This window comes from Manduca sexta, chromosome 6 (assembly GCF_014839805.1).
Source record: "Manduca sexta isolate Smith_Timp_Sample1 chromosome 6, JHU_Msex_v1.0, whole genome shotgun sequence".
In the NCBI taxonomy this organism is placed as follows: Eukaryota; Metazoa; Arthropoda; class Insecta; order Lepidoptera; family Sphingidae; genus Manduca; species Manduca sexta.
In genome coordinates this window covers 4,228,380-4,248,799 of record NC_051120.1, presented here as the reverse complement: position 1 = coordinate 4,248,799, position 20,420 = coordinate 4,228,380, and the positions used below count along the sequence as shown (strand labels likewise).

Genomic DNA, 20,420 nt, shown 5'->3' with positions numbered 1-20,420 from the left:
GGTCATGTCGGTGAATAAAGTTGCTCCGGGAATAATCATTCTTAAACTTAAACTTGGAATTAAATATTAAAGATATGCAGAGATATTTATTCCAAACTGCGACCAAGTAGTAAAGCTCAGGTACAACTATGTAAAATAAGGTACCTATGCGTTTCCATTTACATACTTAAATACTTTTTAAAACGTATTCTAACGATAATTAAAGTGCCCTGTACATTCCAACTCGTAAAGTGATTTAATACCGTTTCCCCATCATACGTAATACATTTTCTAAACAGAAGTCCACTCCAATACATTTTGTGCTGTTGTCCAATTTTTATGACGGACTCCCTTCATCTTAGAATTGGCCGTCTTTAAGTGTCAGCGTACGTGTTCCGACGCCCCGTACACCTGGGAATCGAACCCACAACGCCATCTTGACCCCCCTAAAACACCATACTAATCAACAAGCCAAAACCTATCTTACACCTAACACATAAAATCCAAATTCGGAACACAATGCACACCACCTACTGGTCAGTGATGATTGGTAGCTTTACAACAGAAAGTCGTATGAATCAAACACGGCAAGCGATATTGCACCTTACGCGAACGTCTTAACAATCAGAAAAGAAAGTAGGTGAGATGGCAAAAAAGAATTCCTTTGCAAATTAAAATAGGAGAAAGTGAGGAAAGAATTCGGAATCGAACCTACTATGGCTCGTAAAAAGCCGTGTAGTGCCCAACCGTGTCGCAGTACTTACAGTTAATGTGTCCGGGGCAAATTGAGTTGTGCCCGGGATAGGAAAATTAGCTATCCCGGGGGACTCAACGCCTGTAAGCCATATGATATTTATGTGTATTGTGTTACGTCACTGTGGACATAGCAGAATTTGTTTTCCTTCTAGATTAATATGCATTTGTGGTATGACTGCCAATTCAATCTAAGCACTATTATTTTCCAATTTTAATATTTTTTAGTGATATTAATAAGGATTATGAGGTTTTATGTCTCAAAGTGACGAGTGCAGTTGTATTTTTTTTTATGTCAAAGATTTAAACACTTATTGATATTCACAATAATTGTATACCCTTATTAGCTGGCATTTTATTTCCAACAGATATACACAAATATAATTATATTTAACAGTCTGTGTTATACACAGATTTACACCATAAAGTTTTAGATAATATTACTAATAGGCAGTAGTTACCAACAAGCAAGCAAATCGCTCGTATATAAAAAAAATAACCGAAGAATTAACAATACTGACACAATCCAATGAATCGAACGAGATCAAAACCCTGACAGAGAAAATCACAGCTTCCTAATCTCAAAAACGGTACAAAGATTACACTCGTTAAGGTATAAAGTACCCCATTAAATTGTCACCTTGAAGGGTTGTCGACACCTTCGATTAACCCTCAAATTACGGACGGTCGTTCAGACCATGGGAATTTTCGAGTATTTTCTGCATGAATGGAGACAAATATAAACAGTGTCTATTATTGTGGTTGTAATGCTTTTATTAGTATAGGGTTAACCCTAAAATGTTTTATAAGTGTTAATCCGGTTTTTATGAAGACGTCACGGTAGCGGTTTTTTTTTTCTTTTTTTGTGCCTTAAGGTAATAATTCTGATTGATACGTTTCTCATCTCTGTTAGGTAGTGGTAATATACCCTTGAACGTGTTAATAATATAGTAATTAATTTTTGAATTATGAATATTTTTGTGATAATTTCTTAAGAATTTTTATTTATTAATAGTATTAATTAATTAACATTGAGGATTTGTGAAGCTGTTTTAGAAATCTTTTTCTTGGGCACATGATAATTTAAAATAAAAAGATAAATTAAATTTAACTTTATATAACACTCGTCCTGCATATATTTTTTTCTAAATAAGAAGAAAAGAACTTGTTCTTTTTTTAATTTATTCAAATTTTCATGGACAATTCCTTTTTTTAGAGAACTAGTAACTTTTTTTTATTTCACGGACAATTTCTTTTTTTTTCCGTTAATATCTCACAGTGCATCAAATATGACAACTATATTGTCACTTTGAAGTGGTTTTGTCATCTTTAAGTGAGCACTCTAAACGTATGGGGCATGAAAGACCGCGATAATAATACAATTTTTAATATCACACTTTAGGGTTATAAGTAGTTATTATATTTTAAACGCCTATGGCGTAGCTTAAGATTCTTTTATGAACTCCATAGAATGAGCTGCCGATAGTTACGGGATCGATTCCCGCTGTGTGACACAATGTGGGATGGGTCCTTTATGCAAGTGGTGTGCATTCCTATAATGGTAAAAATCCTGGCATGGGAATACTATCATAGAACTGAGTGTCTACTAACTTTATTTATTGTGCTCAAAAGAATAAAGTACTTACTTATAATAAATGTTTTAATTAATTACAAACTTAGTAAAGAAATATGCTTATATTAATTAATGTAAGTATGTACTTCACTAATGTATTAATATAATTTATTAACTTGGAGGTATGAAATTTTGCTCATAAATATCTATACAAATACAAAAAGATTATTTTATTGTTTAGTCGGCTACAGTTCCAAAGAATCTTTATACATTAACTCACTTATTAATTAACTCGCGCATAGACATAGGGCCATTGTAAATGGCTAATATTGAGATACCACAATAAGAAGAGAAATAGACTTGTTATTACAGCAATGCTTCGTCCTTAGATAAAAAAAATCTATGAAAATGGCGTCAGAATATATTCTCAAGTTAACTCTTCGATACATACATCCATCTTATCCTTGCCTTTTGCCAAGTCACCTTTAACCAATTTTCCAGTAGCCGTTGAATGCCACATAACTTCTTCAAAAGATATTCACACCCTAAAGGGTGGTTCTTAAAGGAGCGGACACTTGTACCCTCGGAATTTAGTCAAGCGTTCCGTCCCTAGGGCTCGCCCCACGGTCACTTAGAAGGAAATTCGAATAAATCGACACATTCTTACAATCTTTGTTGTTACATTTTAAAAAGAGGATTTATAGATATGTTTTCATTTGCTCGTGGAATTTATTAAAAGGCTGTCTGCTTGAATTAAATAATAATAATATCAGCCCTGTATTATATACTTGCCCACTGCTGAGCACGGGCCTCCTCTACTACTGAGAGGGATTAGGCCTTAGTCCACCACGCTGGATGAATTATGTTTGCCTATTAAAAGAAAAGTATCGTACGAACTTACACCAATTATTTTAAACAAATTTAAAATTATTCCAATTTGGAATTAAAATTCAAAAATAATGGTGGCAAATTTTACAATTTTAATTTTAGTTAATAGAAATTAGAGACGTTGATTGAAAATTCAAATTTAGAACGCAAATGAATAAAACTGGCTGGTATACAATTAATTGAAATAAAATTTATGCACATAATAAATATTATTGCTAATATACGTCAGTCATTCGTCTGACTAAATGATCTAATGACGTCGTATTTATACGAGGGGTGACAGCGAGGGCGACAGGGCGACACTATTTGATTTAGGAAATGAAAATGTCATCCAGTTATTAGATATTATTGATATGAGCGAATTGTATTTGATATTCGCAGATTATTAGCATTGTGCTGTTAATGGCATTCATTGTGCTTCGTGGATTATTGATGATTAGAAGATATGTAAGGCTAATGTTATTGAGCATTGTCTGTAATAATTGTTTTATCGTTGTAAGTCTGATCCTTAAATGGCTCAATTAATGTATACAAAAAATACGTAGAAAATTATTTTCTATGTAACAAATAAAAAAGCTGCTCTCTAAAAAGTCGTGACTTTTATATTTTTTTTAAAAAACTTTCAGACGTAAAAGTACGATTTAATGTTAAAAATATTTTTGGATACTTTTTGCGATACTATCATTGATATCTTATTCAAGTATCGATATTTGTAACAGGCTCAGCACAATTGACGTATCATTTCATTGTATTTTTTTTTATTTGAAAATGGACAAAAAGCGCTCCGAACCATGTCCAAGTAGGGGTCACGTTGTCGAATTAAATGTCACCTAGAGGCGGACAATAAAATATAAAGGCTTGTTCACATAAATGGGATATTTTACTATAAATAGCGAAGGAAATATTCATTAATGATTAGAACTATGATCAAGATATCTCATTATCTAGTTGGCATTTGTTTGGACATTTAGCATTAGGTTCGGTGTAGAGACTTTAACGCACAACCACCACTACAACTCCTGTAAGCCAGGATCAGCAGTGGCACGCATTATGACACCGAGCGGTGAAGCTCAGGTCTCAAGAAAAACTAATTTGTCAACGCAACGAAATAAATCAAATAGAAAAATAGAGAGGATAGGTTCGGTGTAGTCACTTTACTTGTCTACTAAAAATATTATAGAGTTTCTGGCCTGAAGTGATGAGCAGCGTGGCCGCTATTGTTTAAGATTTATCTAGGTGTAAAGCGTAGGCAATGTAGCTTCTAGAATGATCGATAAGATTGGAATGTTCGTAGCGACCATGATGGATGTATTTCGCTACTCGTGGATGCAACAAAAATCGTGTATGACCAGACCCTAATGATGTGATGATTCGCAGAACGTGATATTTTTTACATTAAAAACTTGTCCGTAACTTTTTTAAAAAAGACGTCTAAGTTATTTTTTTCTCGTTTTTTTCATACGCACATTTTTTGCAGACTTTTTGTGAAGTGAAAATATTTCAGCTTATTTTGAATTACTGTTATTTTTTTCCAGGAAAATAATATCGCAGACAAAAAAAATATATCCAGTAAAGATATCTGAAAGCCAAATCATTTGAATCGCAATAAGGGAAAAATCCGAAACTATCAAAACACCTCATTCCCCGTACGAAATAATCACAAGGGCAGTCTCGGAGGAACGTTTTACAGATGAGTCGAGTGAGTCGGCAGGTTTGGGGTCACGATGGCCACGTGACAGGTAACCTCACGGAAATTGTGGACGGGTACACAAAATGTGGAAATTAAACGATTGGCATTATGCTTTCATGGATGATTCGGTTTTCGAAATTATCTCGTTCCATTTTCAAAATTTGAATTAGCTTTTTAAAATTGGAAAATTGTTGAAATGTGTTTTTTAAACTTCAATAGGTAATATAATAACTTTAATAATATTCTTAATATGAACAAAAATTCTTATCAAATCCGAACCATTGGCTTACTACAAACATCTGGACAAAAAAATCCGATGCACATTGGCGCATTTCTATCAGTATTTGGACAAAAATAAAGCGATGGCCGAGCCCCGGGCCCGGTCCGGTGGGACAAGCGATTTGTACGCTCGCCAAATTGCCGCTCTTTAGACGGACTTTAATAATCACGTCATATCCAATTTTCCTTTGAAACGCACAAGGAATACAAATGTGCCGTGTTGATTGAATATTGCAATCGTTTGTGATAATGATATGTTATAAATTAGTTCGTGTTGGTTCAAGTGCAAGGTACAATACTGGAAAATAATGGTTTAATTTGGAGATTAAAGTTGAGAATTAACGAGCCTTGTTTTATTTGGTTACCAAGTAATAATACGCAATTATTCAGGAAGTCGACAACCTGCTTCAATAGTACTTTAATTAACAATGTCAAAAAACATTTCATATTTTTTTAAACAAAGTCATAAACATTTTATAAACCATTTATGCTCATCACGAGGTAAAGAAACGCATAAACTAAATCGTACAGAGATGATATCGCCCACGCACCCCAGTGGGCGATCCCGCTAGTTTACAAAAAATGACCAATCTGGTAGGCGCGTCGATACGGCCATGACTAATGGTCTTGCGTCGCTTAGCAAATTGCCTGCCAAAATCGCTGCGAAACTGGAAAATTGTTTCATTCATAAATGCAATACACAGGGATTTCGTTTATGGCATTCTGATGAATAAAATAACCAGGATTTGCCGGCCCCATGTGATAGCGGTTTTCGGATGTCAGACGGACAAATGTTTATTTATTATGCGACGGAATTGGATTCGATTTTTCCACCCTTTTCTCGAAGAAAATTTGAGTACAATACGAACTGTTTCTGAGTAAATAAAACTAGCCTCGGCGAAATTAGCAATACAAAGAGAAACGTCGGGCGCGCGTTCGCCGCCAATTGAAAGGAGAAGGAAATAATAGTTATTTGCAATAATCGGCTGAAGGGACGGCTGATTGCGCCCGGGGCGCGCTAGAATTTTTGCCGTGTTTTGTCTGACAACTTGCAGTTTCGGCGCACTGTTCGCTAACTTTATTTACTGTTCTCTTTTCTGTTTGGTGAATTTATTTGTTACTGTCTGGAAATTTCGTCTGTTTTCTTTGTTTAGGTAATGTTGTGTTCTTTATTTAAAAATTCAAATCAGAAATAAGAAAATATATTTTACATTACAATACTACAAGTATCAACCCTGCCAACTCAACCCTAAAATAAAGGAATTAAAATGAAGGGTTGGCACAAAAGTTCCCTGATGAGGTAAAGGGGACCTAATAGATCATTTTCGGGACACTTGTCGTGCAGTTGATCTGAGCGACCCGCTGATCGATGACCGCACAAGCTATTTCTTATTGGAATGTCCATTAAACATAGAATTTCGATAGGGTTGTTTGTTGTGTGATTTTTTTATGTTTTTGGTAGGAAAGTTTTATGTGATTAGAAATGTTTAAAATAATGAAGCAAGAACATCAACCCTAAATAAAGACGCCACGGATAAAATTTTCAGGCAGTGGAAGCAATGCCGTCTAGATCTTTGAATAAAAATACACTAGTAAGGCACTATTGTCATATAAAAATACTACAAAACAGATTTAAATAATAATAAATGTACAAAAAAGCGCAACCGTCCTTCATAATGTTATTTATTACTGTATTGCGGAAGCTTTTAGTTCATTTATATAACAATGTAATTTTATAGTATACGTAGTAATCAAGAATAAAGGTTATTCTAGGTCATTTTGACAAAAGAAAATCATAGTATAACATTTATTAGGTAAGGTACTTAACCCTAAAAACCGTGATGTATTAAATATCTTAAACTAGTCTGACGTCACGAGATTTATCATTTTTAACCGACTTTAAAAACGAGGAGTTTGATAATATTCAACGTGTATTTTTACTTTTAGGCATAGCTATTATACGAAATGTTGACTAATCGTGGTGCAATTTTAAAATAATCTCTTAAGATAAAAATCACCAAAACCAATTTGATTTTACATTTCCGATCCCTTAAACATATAAACTGAAATCATATCGATTACCGAGTATTATCTGTCATTATAGAATCGAATGAATGTTACAAAAATCGATTTTTTAAAAGCACCGATCCGTCTGCGGTCGCCGGGCGAACTTTTTATTGCGGCTGAGTTTTTTGTGAATTTCATTATTACAGGAATTATTATTTTTGTGGTGGAAGAAAGTTTTGATTTTAGTAAAATTTATTGAGATTTTTTGACGTGCTGGATGGTAATTCTTTAGTAAATTGTAAACTCTAAAAAAAGTTGACATTATTATTCCCACTATTCTTTGCTAGATATATTAGTCCATCTCCTTGAATTACAAAGTATTATTTGTTATTCCACTGCGCTTGCCATCCTAAAACATGAGATCTCAAGTCTTATTATGTCCAGTAGTTACACTGGCTAATATGTCCTTCAAACCGGAACACAACAGTGACTACACACTGTTGCTTGGCGGCGGAAACAGGCATTGCGATGGTACCCAGACTCTCATATATGAGAGACCTAGTCCCAGTAAATTGTACTGAATTTACCCCAAATTTTCTATGAGCTCTAGAAGGACCTTACTCGAGCCGAAAATACAGTCATACTATTAGTTGTAGCATATCTCGGAATATTGATGAAACTGTAGTAGCACCTTTGAAACTGGCCACCAGATTTCAACGCCTTTTATACCAATTAAAATCTCCCAAGTTCGCTATGAGCTCTTTAGAAGCACCTTCTTCGGACCAAAAGTCCAGTCCTGCTGCTAGTCGTTAAAGCATAAATCGAAATACTAACTAACCATACTATAATAGCACCTTTGAAGCTGGCCACCAGATTTAAACGCCTTTTGTACCGAACAAAAACCAAGTCGTTTTCTATCAGTTCTTTTGAAGCACCTTCCTTGGACCAAAAGTCCAGTACTGCTGCTAGCTGTCAGCACAACTCGGAATATTGACAAAACTATAGGACCTTTGAAACTGGCCACGAGACTTCAACACCTTTTAAACACACATCATGTATATATCCCCGAAGGGGTATGAAGAGGCGCGACTAGGGCACTCAATTTTTGCCAAGTGTGTTCCTATGATGTGATAGGGGGCGAGCCTATCGCCAACGCATTTTGTACCAATTGGAAACGCCCAAGTTCTTTATGAGATCTATAGAAGGACCTTCGAACCGAAAGACCAGTCCTACTACTAGCTGTTAGCATATCTCGGAATGAACGAAACTATAGCACCTTTGAAACTAGCCACCAGATTCCTACGTCTTTTATACTAATTAAAATCCCCAATTCCTCTATGAGCTCTAGAAGAAACTTCCGCTACCGCAAATCCAGTCCTACTATTAGCTGTTTGAGATCTATAGAAGGACCTTCCTCGAACCGAAAGACCAGGCCCAATACTAGCTGTTAACATATCTCGGAATGAACGAAACTATAGTAGCACCTTTGAAACTAGCCACCAGATTCCTACGTCTTTTATACTAATTAAAATTCCCAATATCTCTATGAGCTCTAGAAGAAACTTCCGCTACCGAAAATCCAGTCCTCTATTAGCTGATTGAGATCTATAGAAGGACTTTCCTCGAACCGAAAGACCAGTCCTAATACTAGCTGTTAGCATATCTCGGAATGAACGAAACTATAATAGCACCTTTGAAACTAGCCACCAGATTCCTACGTCTTTTATACTAATTTAAATCCCCAATTTCTCTATGAGCTCTAGAAGAAACTTCCGCTACCGAAAATCCAGTCCTCTATTAGCTGATTGAGATCTATAGAAGGACTTTCCTCGAACCGAAAGACCAGTCCTAATACTAGCTGTTAGCATATCTCGGAGTACTGTTAGCATATTTCGGAATATTGAGGAAAGTATACCACCTTTGAAACTACCTGAAGATGCGATACGGAACGGGTAGCGCGTTCGGTTTGACGTTGGGGCCTTGTAAAAACTGGAATAGACGGAGGCGTTACGAATTGCAGTGATGCAGCGGTTAGAGCTTGATTGAGGTCGAGTTGAGCTACAGGGTGTTTTATATAATTACTGTCAATGGAAATTTGTTAATTTATGCTTAATATAAGTAAAAAGGTGGGTAGGTTTGGAATGTATGTTGATCTTTTAAGGAAAATTATTAAGGCTTGAGGAAATATTAAGGTTTTTGTTTGGCAATGTACTTAGTCTATTAAAAGTGAGGTCTAAGGAACTTAGAATTTTTTTTGACAATTTGTATTTCTCTGTTTTAAAAATAAACGTTGGTTAAAATAAAAGAATGAATACAATTGACTGTTGGTGTATTAGTTCAAAGCAAAAAAAAAACTCATAAAGTCTGGAAAATACAAATTCTGCAGAATCTCATTATTTTATTAATAAAATTATTAAACAAAAATCTTACTTAGAATCATGTGTGATAGAGATTACCGCTTTGAGCACTCCGAACCAACTAATTATATTTCAAACACCCTGTACGTATTGAACTCTACATAAAATTGTTCCCATATTCTTAAACTACATCTTAGTACATAAATAAGTTACTGCAAAAATAACAACAACCTGTGAATTAGCAAAACAAAAAACAACAACAAGACAATTTGTTATAGATCCATACATTCAAGGGCCGGCGTGTCGCGACCAATCACGGTTTGCCGATTGTCAATCCATCATAAATCATTATTGCAACGGATTAGAGTTGAAAATTGTATAATAAACAATTTCATAACCAACTGATCCATCTAGACAGCAGTGGACCAATCTCAGACGTATTATAGACAGATAATACACAATATTTAACCCGGATATTTGATATTAACTTTTTTGTTACGTTTTATGCTTTTTAATCGCAAAAAAACATCCGTTGTATAACTTTACGCAACACTATTGAATATTCTTTACGTGGAGTAATGTTTATTGATTTTTTTGTTGAGAAATGTAGGTCATAATCGTGACAGACGATGAGTCTATGTGTTATTAAATTGGTTGAGTTATATGAAAATGAACTGGAAACTTGTTTCATTACCTTACAATTGACTACAGACGTTTAAGATGGACAAAAAGTACCTACTAAAGTTTTAGTTACTACTTTATGATTATGTTGGTACCCCAATAAATAACAATCGATTGTGTCGCGCAAATATGAGAGAGTGGATATATTTAATTATGAAAATATTATTAAATGATTTTTTTGTATTACAGATTAACTTTAGATCTAAAGTTGTAATGTATGTTCTATTATAAATGTATATAAACTTCCATCAATCATTCTTATTCAACCTCAACTTGAGGAAAACTACATCCTTCTAGGTATTACAGAAATAGTATTTATGCAAAGCGAAATAGTTCTATTTTCAAATTATGAATATTCCATTTTTAAAAATAAGTTACGAACTTAACGGCCAAGTTCTATTGTTGAAACCGTTAATATTTTCAATAACGGTTCTATTTTATTTATTGTTTTATAGCAAAAAATAATACGTTGGTATAGCAATAGCAGAAAAATAACGTGTTGTGATTACAGGCAGTTACTGCGGTTTACACTCAAATCGCATACTCGCAATAAGCGTTTTTTACGAATTATTCACAAGTGCGGTTGATTTCTTTGTGTCAGGCGCTACCTATATTTTATGATTGTGAAATTTGATGGTTTTACATTATACGAATATTGTTTTTTGCAGTTATTTTAACAATAAATATGATTTCTCTTTTATAGTCATATTCTACATTGTAAACTTTCACTTACTAAAAATATTACTTATTTTTATTTTTTTTAACATACCTGATGTTTTTTCGTTTTTAATACCATCTGGAGATCTGGCTTTTTCCACAGTAAAAATATTAAAAAGAAATAAATCTTACACACAATAGCCCTTTTCACATGATTTAGTCACGCCCTTTATTTTCCAATCAAAATATTTTTGTAAACGGATGTGGTTTTTTAAACTACGTTTTTGTGTGTGCTTCAGTTATTTTGATGAAGTGTGAAAGGGTTTCTTGTTTCTGATTGAGTCAAAGGATTCGGTGTTGTCAAAGTAAAAAAGTGAAACACCCTGTTTTGTACTCTATTGTTATTGTTATTTAGATGCTTTTTTTATCAAAGTGTAGATGGTTTGGAAATATTTCAAATACGTCTTAGCGTTTGGTCAGTACTTAAGATTGTTGGTGTTGAGGCAAAATATTATTTTTTATGGTACTAGAGTTGCGTGAAATTTTTAAATACATTTACCGCTTTTTCTACAACAAAATAGGTGGACCACTAGGCATCATATTGCTGGGATCCTTGTATACAATAGGAATATTTTCTACCATATTTTTATTTACCGTATTATGATATATTACTAGCTGTGCCCGTGGCTTCGCCCGCGTGGAAATCAATGTGACACAAAGGTTTTCTCGTGTAAATCCCGACCCACAAGATTTTTTACAAACACGCGACCTCTTCAAGTGTAATCGTTATATTTCAGACGATTTATATAATACCGTAATGTACTATGAACCTAAAACTTCCTCAAGAATTGCACTATGTTTTACCAAAAACTCGTACAAAATCCGTTCAGTAGATTTTGAGAAAATCGATCACATACAGACAGACAACTTTTTGGGAACTTTGTTTTATAATATGTATAGATATATACCATATTATAACAACTGAAGTATAAGTCTGTGCCACCATATTTTTAAAAAAAGGAATATTCATAATTTAGACAGAACTATCCCGCTTTGCCTAAGCACCATTTCTGATAAAGGTCGCTGGAAATCGCAGGATGTAAACCGCTTCTAACAGGTTTGGAAATCCTAGGAGAGGTCTTTCAGCAAAGGACTTATTGCAGATAATGACCTATAGCTGCGTTCATCATGAGAAGTTAGACGTCATCAGCGTTTGTGTACTCTTGAATATTTTGATAATTCCGTCAAGGTCTACGTAATTATGTTTATAGTTAGTGCGGCGTTAACTTTAATGTGCCGCTCATAATTATAACAATTTTAGACGTTTAAAATTAGAGTACACGTTTATAATTAACTAGTTCTAAAATTACAACCATCCAGGCACAGTAAGATGACTGAATGTTAACTAGTTCTAAAATTACTACATACAATTTGTCTACGAAGGATTCATATAATAATATTATTATTATTATATGAATCCTTCGTAGACAAATTTCGGCCACGGCAGCCTCTCAACGGAGATCAGCCACGCAGGAGATATAGTGCACTAGTGCGTGCGCAATACACAGGTGCACTCTCTGTTCCTTGACTGTTATAGTCCGGTGAGACGGGAATCCGACATGACCGGAGAGATATCAGGCGCAGGACCAACAGCCTTGACGAGATATCAGATAATGGTATGACTGCAATGTCCAAACTTCGATGGTCTTGTACACGAGTTTGTACCATTGCATTGTCTGTTTTTCTTTCAAGCATTGATATTTCGGTTGTCATTGTATTAGTCAAACAACTTGAGCACACTACCCCTTTTTCTTTTTTTTCGCGGGCAAAAAACGCACTTTCACTGCCATAACATCGGGAAGTGAAGCGGTGATGTTGGTTTCACCAGTCTTACGGCCCAATGCCGACGCTGTCCACTATGCTATAGTATTCTCAAGTTTTTTGCCGACCCTTATAACTACTAAGACTTATTTTATCGTGCCAAAATTAAGTGCAAGCATTGCTGTATAACTCAGTTCCGGTGCTAATAGACAATGAAGTCGCTTACCACCAGGCGTGCTCCTCTAAGCAGTTTTCAACCTTAATGACCTTCGCATCCCAATTCGGTACCTCAAAACCTGCATATTACAATTCATAAATCTCATTAAGTTACATTCTGGGAAAACGCCAAATTATGAAGGTGAACCTGTCGTAATATCTCTGTATGTTGAGTAGTTAACCGAGATTTACATCTTTAAAAAAACATATAATTGAACCGTTTCTCTTTTGTTTGGCCTTTTTATTGTTATATTACTTTGTCTTTGAATTTGTTGGGTAATACCTTTCGTTTGGCAAGATGCTGTAAGATGGTTGGAAATAATTGATTTATATTCTTAATGGGTGTTTAGCATCAGTGCGTTCTTGGGTTATTGATGGTGTATCTGAATGTGTTGTGCAATGGGATGTCCTAGGTTCAATTGTTAGAGAAAAAATTGTGTGCATTTCTACTCCCATTTTCTTGGATCTGGATCTTAGCAGGTTATAAAATTGGATATTTTTTGCAAGATGGTATTAGCATCTAGCCCTATACTAGAGTGGGATAAGTTTGACGTACTTATTAGTATTAAACTGGATAGCGACCGCTGTGCAACTGCATGTCATTAAGATTCACCAAGACAATGTTGATTATCCAGTAAGATTTAATCTAGTTTCTCTTAGCCTAAATCACTGAATTTTTATATAGTTCACACTTATCCAATCCAGTACAATGCCTTAACTGATCCAGCAACTATGTTTTACCGAACTTGTTCACTCTCCAGCATGATTTAAACTGCTTGTATCATTACTCAAACTTGGCAAATAATATAAAATGGAACCCATAATATAAAATACATAACCTTGCATCTTCTTGAGTCATTGAGTTTTCAGTCGCTTTCGATCCAGTTCAATCCAGTGCCTTCCTAACAGTACATACAATGGATTTATAGCTTGATCATGACATGTCCACGAATCGTGACACTCTCCCAAGCTTACTTTGCAACGCCGAAATTTTTGCATGACTCAGCGTTTCTGTGTTTACATTAGTTGACGTAATTGGAATTTTGTTGGATAAAAAGTTTTATTGTTATTTTAGTAGAGTTAAAATTCATTTGTGATGTGATTAAAATTAATGAGGATTTTTTATGTGTACATCGTGCATTGGATAGGGAAACTTAAGTCTTGTTCATTAGAATGTAAATTTTATAAATAGTTATCTCGAAATAAATAAAAAGAACGTTCAATGATTTTGCTAAAATACTAAAAATCTCAAACCATATTTCGAAGTGAAGACGAGCTTTCCGACGATAGGGCCATTTTTTATTCGGAACCAAAAATCTTTCCCAATATTTCCATATAAATGTGATCACAAACCATTGTCGGAGTGTAATAAGTTGTTAACCTCAAATCCTCATCTGCATGGATGTACTTGACTGATATTAACCAAGACTTATTACTAACCTGCTCTTCGCAGCCTGACAAATCCTCTAAAATCAATGACCAAACCCCTCTGCGACAATTTTTTTATATTTTATAGTTGACTGCCTTAGTGGCGTAGTTGTACTGCATGCGCGGTACGGTAACGCTCTGAGGGACTGGATTCGAATCCCAGGTTAGAAAAGTGATATTTGGGTTTTTCTGCTCAGTATCAGCCCGAAGTCTGGAATTTGTGCCCGATTTAGCGATAGTCTTGCCCCCTATCACATCATGTGACGGAACACACTTGGCGAAAAGTGTGTGCCCTGGCCTCAGCATAACCCTTCGGGGATAAATACGTGATGTGTGTATATTCTTTATAGTTTAACAACTCAATATTCTTTATTTTGTATACGACTTGTCAACAAGAAATAAGTATGTTGAGTTCAGTTTACAAAATGTTTTTACAATAAACGTTTTATTTTCGTAAGACTGCATGGCTCGACAACCGTCATGTGACGATAACATCTTAATTTGTGTGTAACTCGTTCCGCGCAGAGATATTGTCTCGACTTAAAACATCGTTTTCCTTCGAGGCTGAGCATTTTAAACGGACCCGCTTCAGATGTTAACCTTCAAATTGTTTAAAAACGGCAAGTTCGATGGGGCTGAGGATTCTAATTGGAATTGTACAATAATAAAATAAAACATTTATATAAATATTAAAATAATAAATATAATTTAAATTTATTTTTTGTGATAAAATATTTCGGATAAGTTTGAATTTTAAATGTGGAACCTCTGTTTAATACTAGCAGAACAGGTATACCTATTGTTTTATAATCTTTAAAATTTTGTCGTTTGAATTTAGAAAATAAATGTATGTCTCATTTAGACTATTGGCGAATAATTCGCTGAATAACTTGGTTAATAATTCGTTCTCGAATATGAGTATAACTTATGAGTAATGAGTACGTCCATAAGCTTACACACTTGTGTTCGTGACCATTTGTACAAGGCGAGTATTTAAATCAGGGGTTAAAATAGAAAGAGTAGCGGCTAATGTGAAAACTTCAATTACACACTGATCAGCAAAAAGCCACCAATGACTTTGTCTAGTTAAAAAATACCCGCTATCAGTTAACGGCCAGTGACATTTTACTCTTAAATGACATAGGTTTTAATTTCTTTTTTTTTATAAATAACCAACCTTTCGATATTCCCAAGCATACGTCAGCCAATACGCGTTTAAAAAAATATACGCTACAATTCTTAAAAACAGTTAAATTTAAAAAAGGAATGATTGGAAGACTGAGAGTCTTAGGACAGTAATGAATCATTTATTTAAAATCTTGCACAATTAAGAATATAATTTTCGAATTACATAAAGTAGTATAGATGTTTGTCTCTACAATTGTAGTGTTGGAAGCTATAAGGAAATTGTAATCGACTTATTTTAATGCTATTAAGAAAAAATCTTCATGTCATTCTAACATTTATGTCACAACTATCAAGGTTTTTATAGCTTTCTAAATAAGTAGCACAATTATTTCGCTTGTGTAGCAATAAAAAAAATTACTTCCTGTCACATATTCTCTCCGCTTTTAAGGTAATATGACAGCACACGTCAAAATCGTAACGTTAGAAAACCCGTATGACAATGTCATGAAGATAAAAATCAGGAAGTATTTTTGGACGGTAATTTCTTACGCGTGGTCATTTAAATTTTATTATCTCGTACTCTGTGGGCCATTTGACGTAATAACATGAGCTGTCACATTGACGTTTTGAAGTGTCGTGAAACGTCAAAAGAGGTTTAATTTAAACAGTTGTAAGAGTTCTAAAAGCGTTAATAATAAGCACATAAAAAGTAACTGCAACGGAAAGTAAAGCAACTTATAATTCTACTTATTTTAGGTTAACTTGTTGACTATTTTCATTGTAATTATTATTTATTTATTTGAAAAATAATGTTTATCAATAATATTTAATTTAAATGTATTTATTATTGTAATTTATTGATATATTATTCATTAATTGTTTAAATAAAAATAATTTCAACAAGTTACCGTAAACACAAGAAAAACACTAACTAATAAATAAAAAATATAAAGAAAAATGAAACGTGCCCAGGTTCGAGATGCGATTGGTTGGATGCTTGTTGCTGCCGACAGATATCCGGGCTTGTCTGTACGAACCAGGAATGGGTGAAGGCCGGGTTGAGGCCCGGGTTCAGCCCGGATCCTGGCCCCGGGAGGCCCATCACTCCGGGCAACCCGCCGGGCCGCTGGTGGTGGTGGAAACCAGCTGAGGCCACCGCGTAGTCCATAGCTACCGCTTGGTACGGCAACATCGTCACTAAACACTACTATTGCAACTGATTAGTCTGACTGCACATTTCTGTCCAGTTCCCGCGTTTTCGTGCATGACGTCATTGTGTCCAGGGTGAAATTCCTTTTTCAAAAGTGTTCCATATTTATATTTTAAATTTCGAACACAGCTGCAGTTCTTCAGTAAACACAAACACAGTCCAAACAATGTTAATGTCACACAGCATTCACAGTCCACGCAACGTCGGCCCGGCGCGCCGCAGAACTTTTCAGTTATCAAACAAACGCGTTTTCGTGGGACCGATCATTTACGCGGTTAGCTATTCACAGGGGAAAAGTCACGCACAGCCACCCACTTAATAAATATTCTGGGCATATATCCGTTTTTACGCGGACGTGACTGGCGCGATACTGTCCGATTTTCACGTACGGAACGCGCGGCCGATTATCAAAAACAGTTGCATGCGTCCCCCTCCTGCGACCTCGGACGTGCAACTGAAACCAAGCACGCGCGCCAAACGCGACTCTATCACACTCGGCCTAGACAACCGTGGATGTCTGCCGCTCGGCGATACGAAGAGGACAGCGCGCTATACAAAAAGAGTACGGGCGCATCGATCGGCCGCCGTCGGCGAGTTAAAAGCCTGCGTCGTTACACGGCCCGTAATAGGCGGTTACGTGATTGGGCGTGGCCCGACCTATTAAGTTGAATTGTCGCGCCCTGATTGGTTGAAATTGCTAGTAGTCGACTACGTGATATGTTCAGGAATACGCTTATAGCCTTCGCTCATAGAATATAATAAGTGAGTGAGCCCGCGAGCGCAGAACGGCCTAACCAACATTTTATTCAGGAATGAGTTAGTGGACTCATCTCAATTGGAAAACGGTTTTTTGTACACACACTCAGCCCTACGAGCATTTTGAAAAAAGAACATTCCGAAAAATAAACCACCGATAAATTTATCAGATATGCAAATTATAAAATTTTATTTTAATATTTTGAGTGTATTTTCATTAAGTTTGGACATAGGCCGTTCTGACTTCCACAGCTGGTTGGATCCACGCCAGGGCGAGATGTGGCTTGTTGCGGTTTAGTTCCCGGATAGCGTGTAATGCTTTTTAATTATGTTCGGCCGTTAATGTGTAAGCTGTGTTTATAGAATGCTAACTTGTCGGTTGAATGGACGCGGGCGTGTCGTTCAGCTGATTTATGCCGGCATTAGTTAAATGCATTGTTTATATCCACAGACGGAATGACGCGCACGGATCGTAATCGAGAGATAAATGCAATCAACATTTATGAAATTAAATATGTAGGAATTCAAAACGTTCATAATTAATCCGATACGAAAAATTAACTAACTATAAATTTTCCTTTCCGGGATTCGAACTCACATCCCTTATGTTCCCTAAAGTCTTGTTATTGTTCAGATCAATACTGGAGTTCAAGTTCGGTCACGTAGCGCGAGCCGTCGCGAGGGCATCTCCGCTGAGGCTATTTCGATTGATATTATAATAATGGCTATTTAACACGCATTTTGTGTCTTATAACAGGGAACATCAAGCTGAAAGTTAAATGAAAGCTGTATTTTGATTTGTCTTTTCAAAATTTTATATCTTTATAGATATTTTTGATTTCATAGTAAAATTCCGAAGCACTGCAAATGACGTTTTGATAATATTTAAAAAAAAATACGGAAAATAAAACAATAGACATCTTGAATTCGAAATTAGAACCTGAAATTGAAATTCTAACGGCCAGTATCCAAATGTAAATTGCCCATAACATTATTTTAATTTTTAATAAAAATCTGCCTTTCAAATGCGTATTTTTATCATCTCTTTGCTCCACCAATTTTTTCAACTAACAATAATAAAATTCCAAATTCAAACCGAAATTATCTATGCCAAATTCGTCCTCATCGATTACATTGAAACGGCAATTTCAATAAACAATAGACGAATTTATTCCACGCCGCAAATCCGTTTGATTTTCCACTCAATTTGTCCAGTGCAAATGATTATTGTCGATGATCTAAACACCCGTCTATGGTCCGGTCCAGTTAGATGACCGCGCGCCGGAACTGCCGCTGTTGCGGCTTCCGGTTGGCTCTATGCGCCGATTTGTGTGCTAAACTAAACACATTGTTAGAAACTATTGTCTCTACGTCGCTTCGTTTTATAACCGGATATTTAAATTCTAGAAAACACACAGGTATCTTATACGTTTATTGTAAATAAAGAAACTCTTATTTGTATGTAGAGCCTTTTGCTAAATGTTGCTGTTCGTAATTTTGAAATGCGTTCAAGCGACTTTGATACTAAAGGTTCAATTATTTCATACAGGCACGTTAAACTAGCCCCAATAGCTCTGATGGCAAGCGGGAGCCAGATCGAGTGCCGAGATGGTTCTGCTTGCCAGTCGATACAATTATGCCGGCCTGTTTGATGGTGTATAAGGATTAGTACTTCATCGTGTACCTATACGTAATATAGTTAAATAAATTATAAAAATAGCCATTGATAATCGCTTTAAAGGATATAACAACTTGCATTCAATGTCAGTTAAACATCCTACGTAGTCGATATTATATATCATACCTACAATACTATAACAGACCGTCTGAGCACCGAGGCTTAGTTTGTTGAATAATGTACCTTAACAAAAAAGGCTTATAAATCAAATTAAAATCCCATTTCTTTTACTTAATACATAAATAATATACAATAAAAAGTTTATCAAGTTATCTCAAAGACTTTATTTTGAGCACCACGTTCCCAGAAATGCAATACTCGTGCCAAACTAAATATCTAAGTAACCATTTCAGCATTTCCTAGAATTAAAATAGACCGAAATTATGTAATACCTCTGTGAAGGATCGATTAGTTCCATCGACGCTTACTGGAGCGTTAACCGAAATTTATAGAATCTAGAATATAAATTAAATGATTAAAAAGAATTTGAACACATTATGCCATAAAATAATGTTATCTATATGTAAGTTACTAAATAAATTCACTAGTCAACATTACGTTCATAAACAAATAGATTGGATATATCATTAAAAAGTCAACATTATGTAAAAAAAGAATTTAGTACATAAATCATTAAAATAATAAACATAATTAAGATCTTTATATCTTCAACTTTTTAATACATTCAAAAATAGAACGAACGAAATTAAAAATTCGTCTTGTTTAACCTCTGCTAATGTGCGTCAAATTAAACGAGTAGTAAAATTACGTATAAAAATTTAGGTAACCGGGTGTAGGAATCTGACCTTACGTTCAAATCTTAAATTAAGTCCAACGTGATAGAAATCAAAACAAATTTCATCCGCGAAACTCTATTTACATTTTAATTTACGAACGTAGCGTAAATTATCTCACTAAGGCAACGTTCTGCGTGAACTGCCTGCCAGTAACTAGATTAATAAAACAATATATTAGGTATTTTCTAAATATACGTACCGTTTTGATTTTAAATTTCGAACAAATAGCGTGAAAAGTGAAACTTTTCAAATTTCAATTTTAAAAATTAGAACGCATATTGGCTGTTCTAAATACAAATTAAAATATTTGAGATGTTTAATGCAATGTTTTGTCGGTCTATTACGATAAAGAGCGTTCGAAAACCCGGGAATCCTCTGGCTATGATCAATAAAGAGATCGTTCTAGTGGACACGGTCACGCGGGGTACGTTCTCAAGTGCGGACGCGATGGTACGCCGGGTGATGGCTTAGTGGCGAGGGAAAGCGGCAGCGGGAGCGGTAAAAATAAATATAGAAGGTCAT

At 35.1% G+C, this 20,420-nt stretch overlaps 1 protein-coding gene across 1 annotated transcript in view; it reads right to left on the bottom strand.

The window, feature by feature from the left end:
- LOC115444445 (protein trachealess) overlaps window positions 1-17,134 on the bottom strand; it is a 69,353-nt gene extending 52,219 nt beyond the window's left edge. Inside the window, exon 1 of the mRNA XM_030170224.2 lies at window positions 16,426-17,134. Coding sequence (XP_030026084.1) covers window positions 16,426-16,649 — 224 coding nt within the window. The 5' untranslated portion in view covers window positions 16,650-17,134. The remainder of the gene's footprint in view (window positions 1-16,425) is intronic.
- Window positions 17,135-20,420: the final 3,286 nt, after the last annotated feature.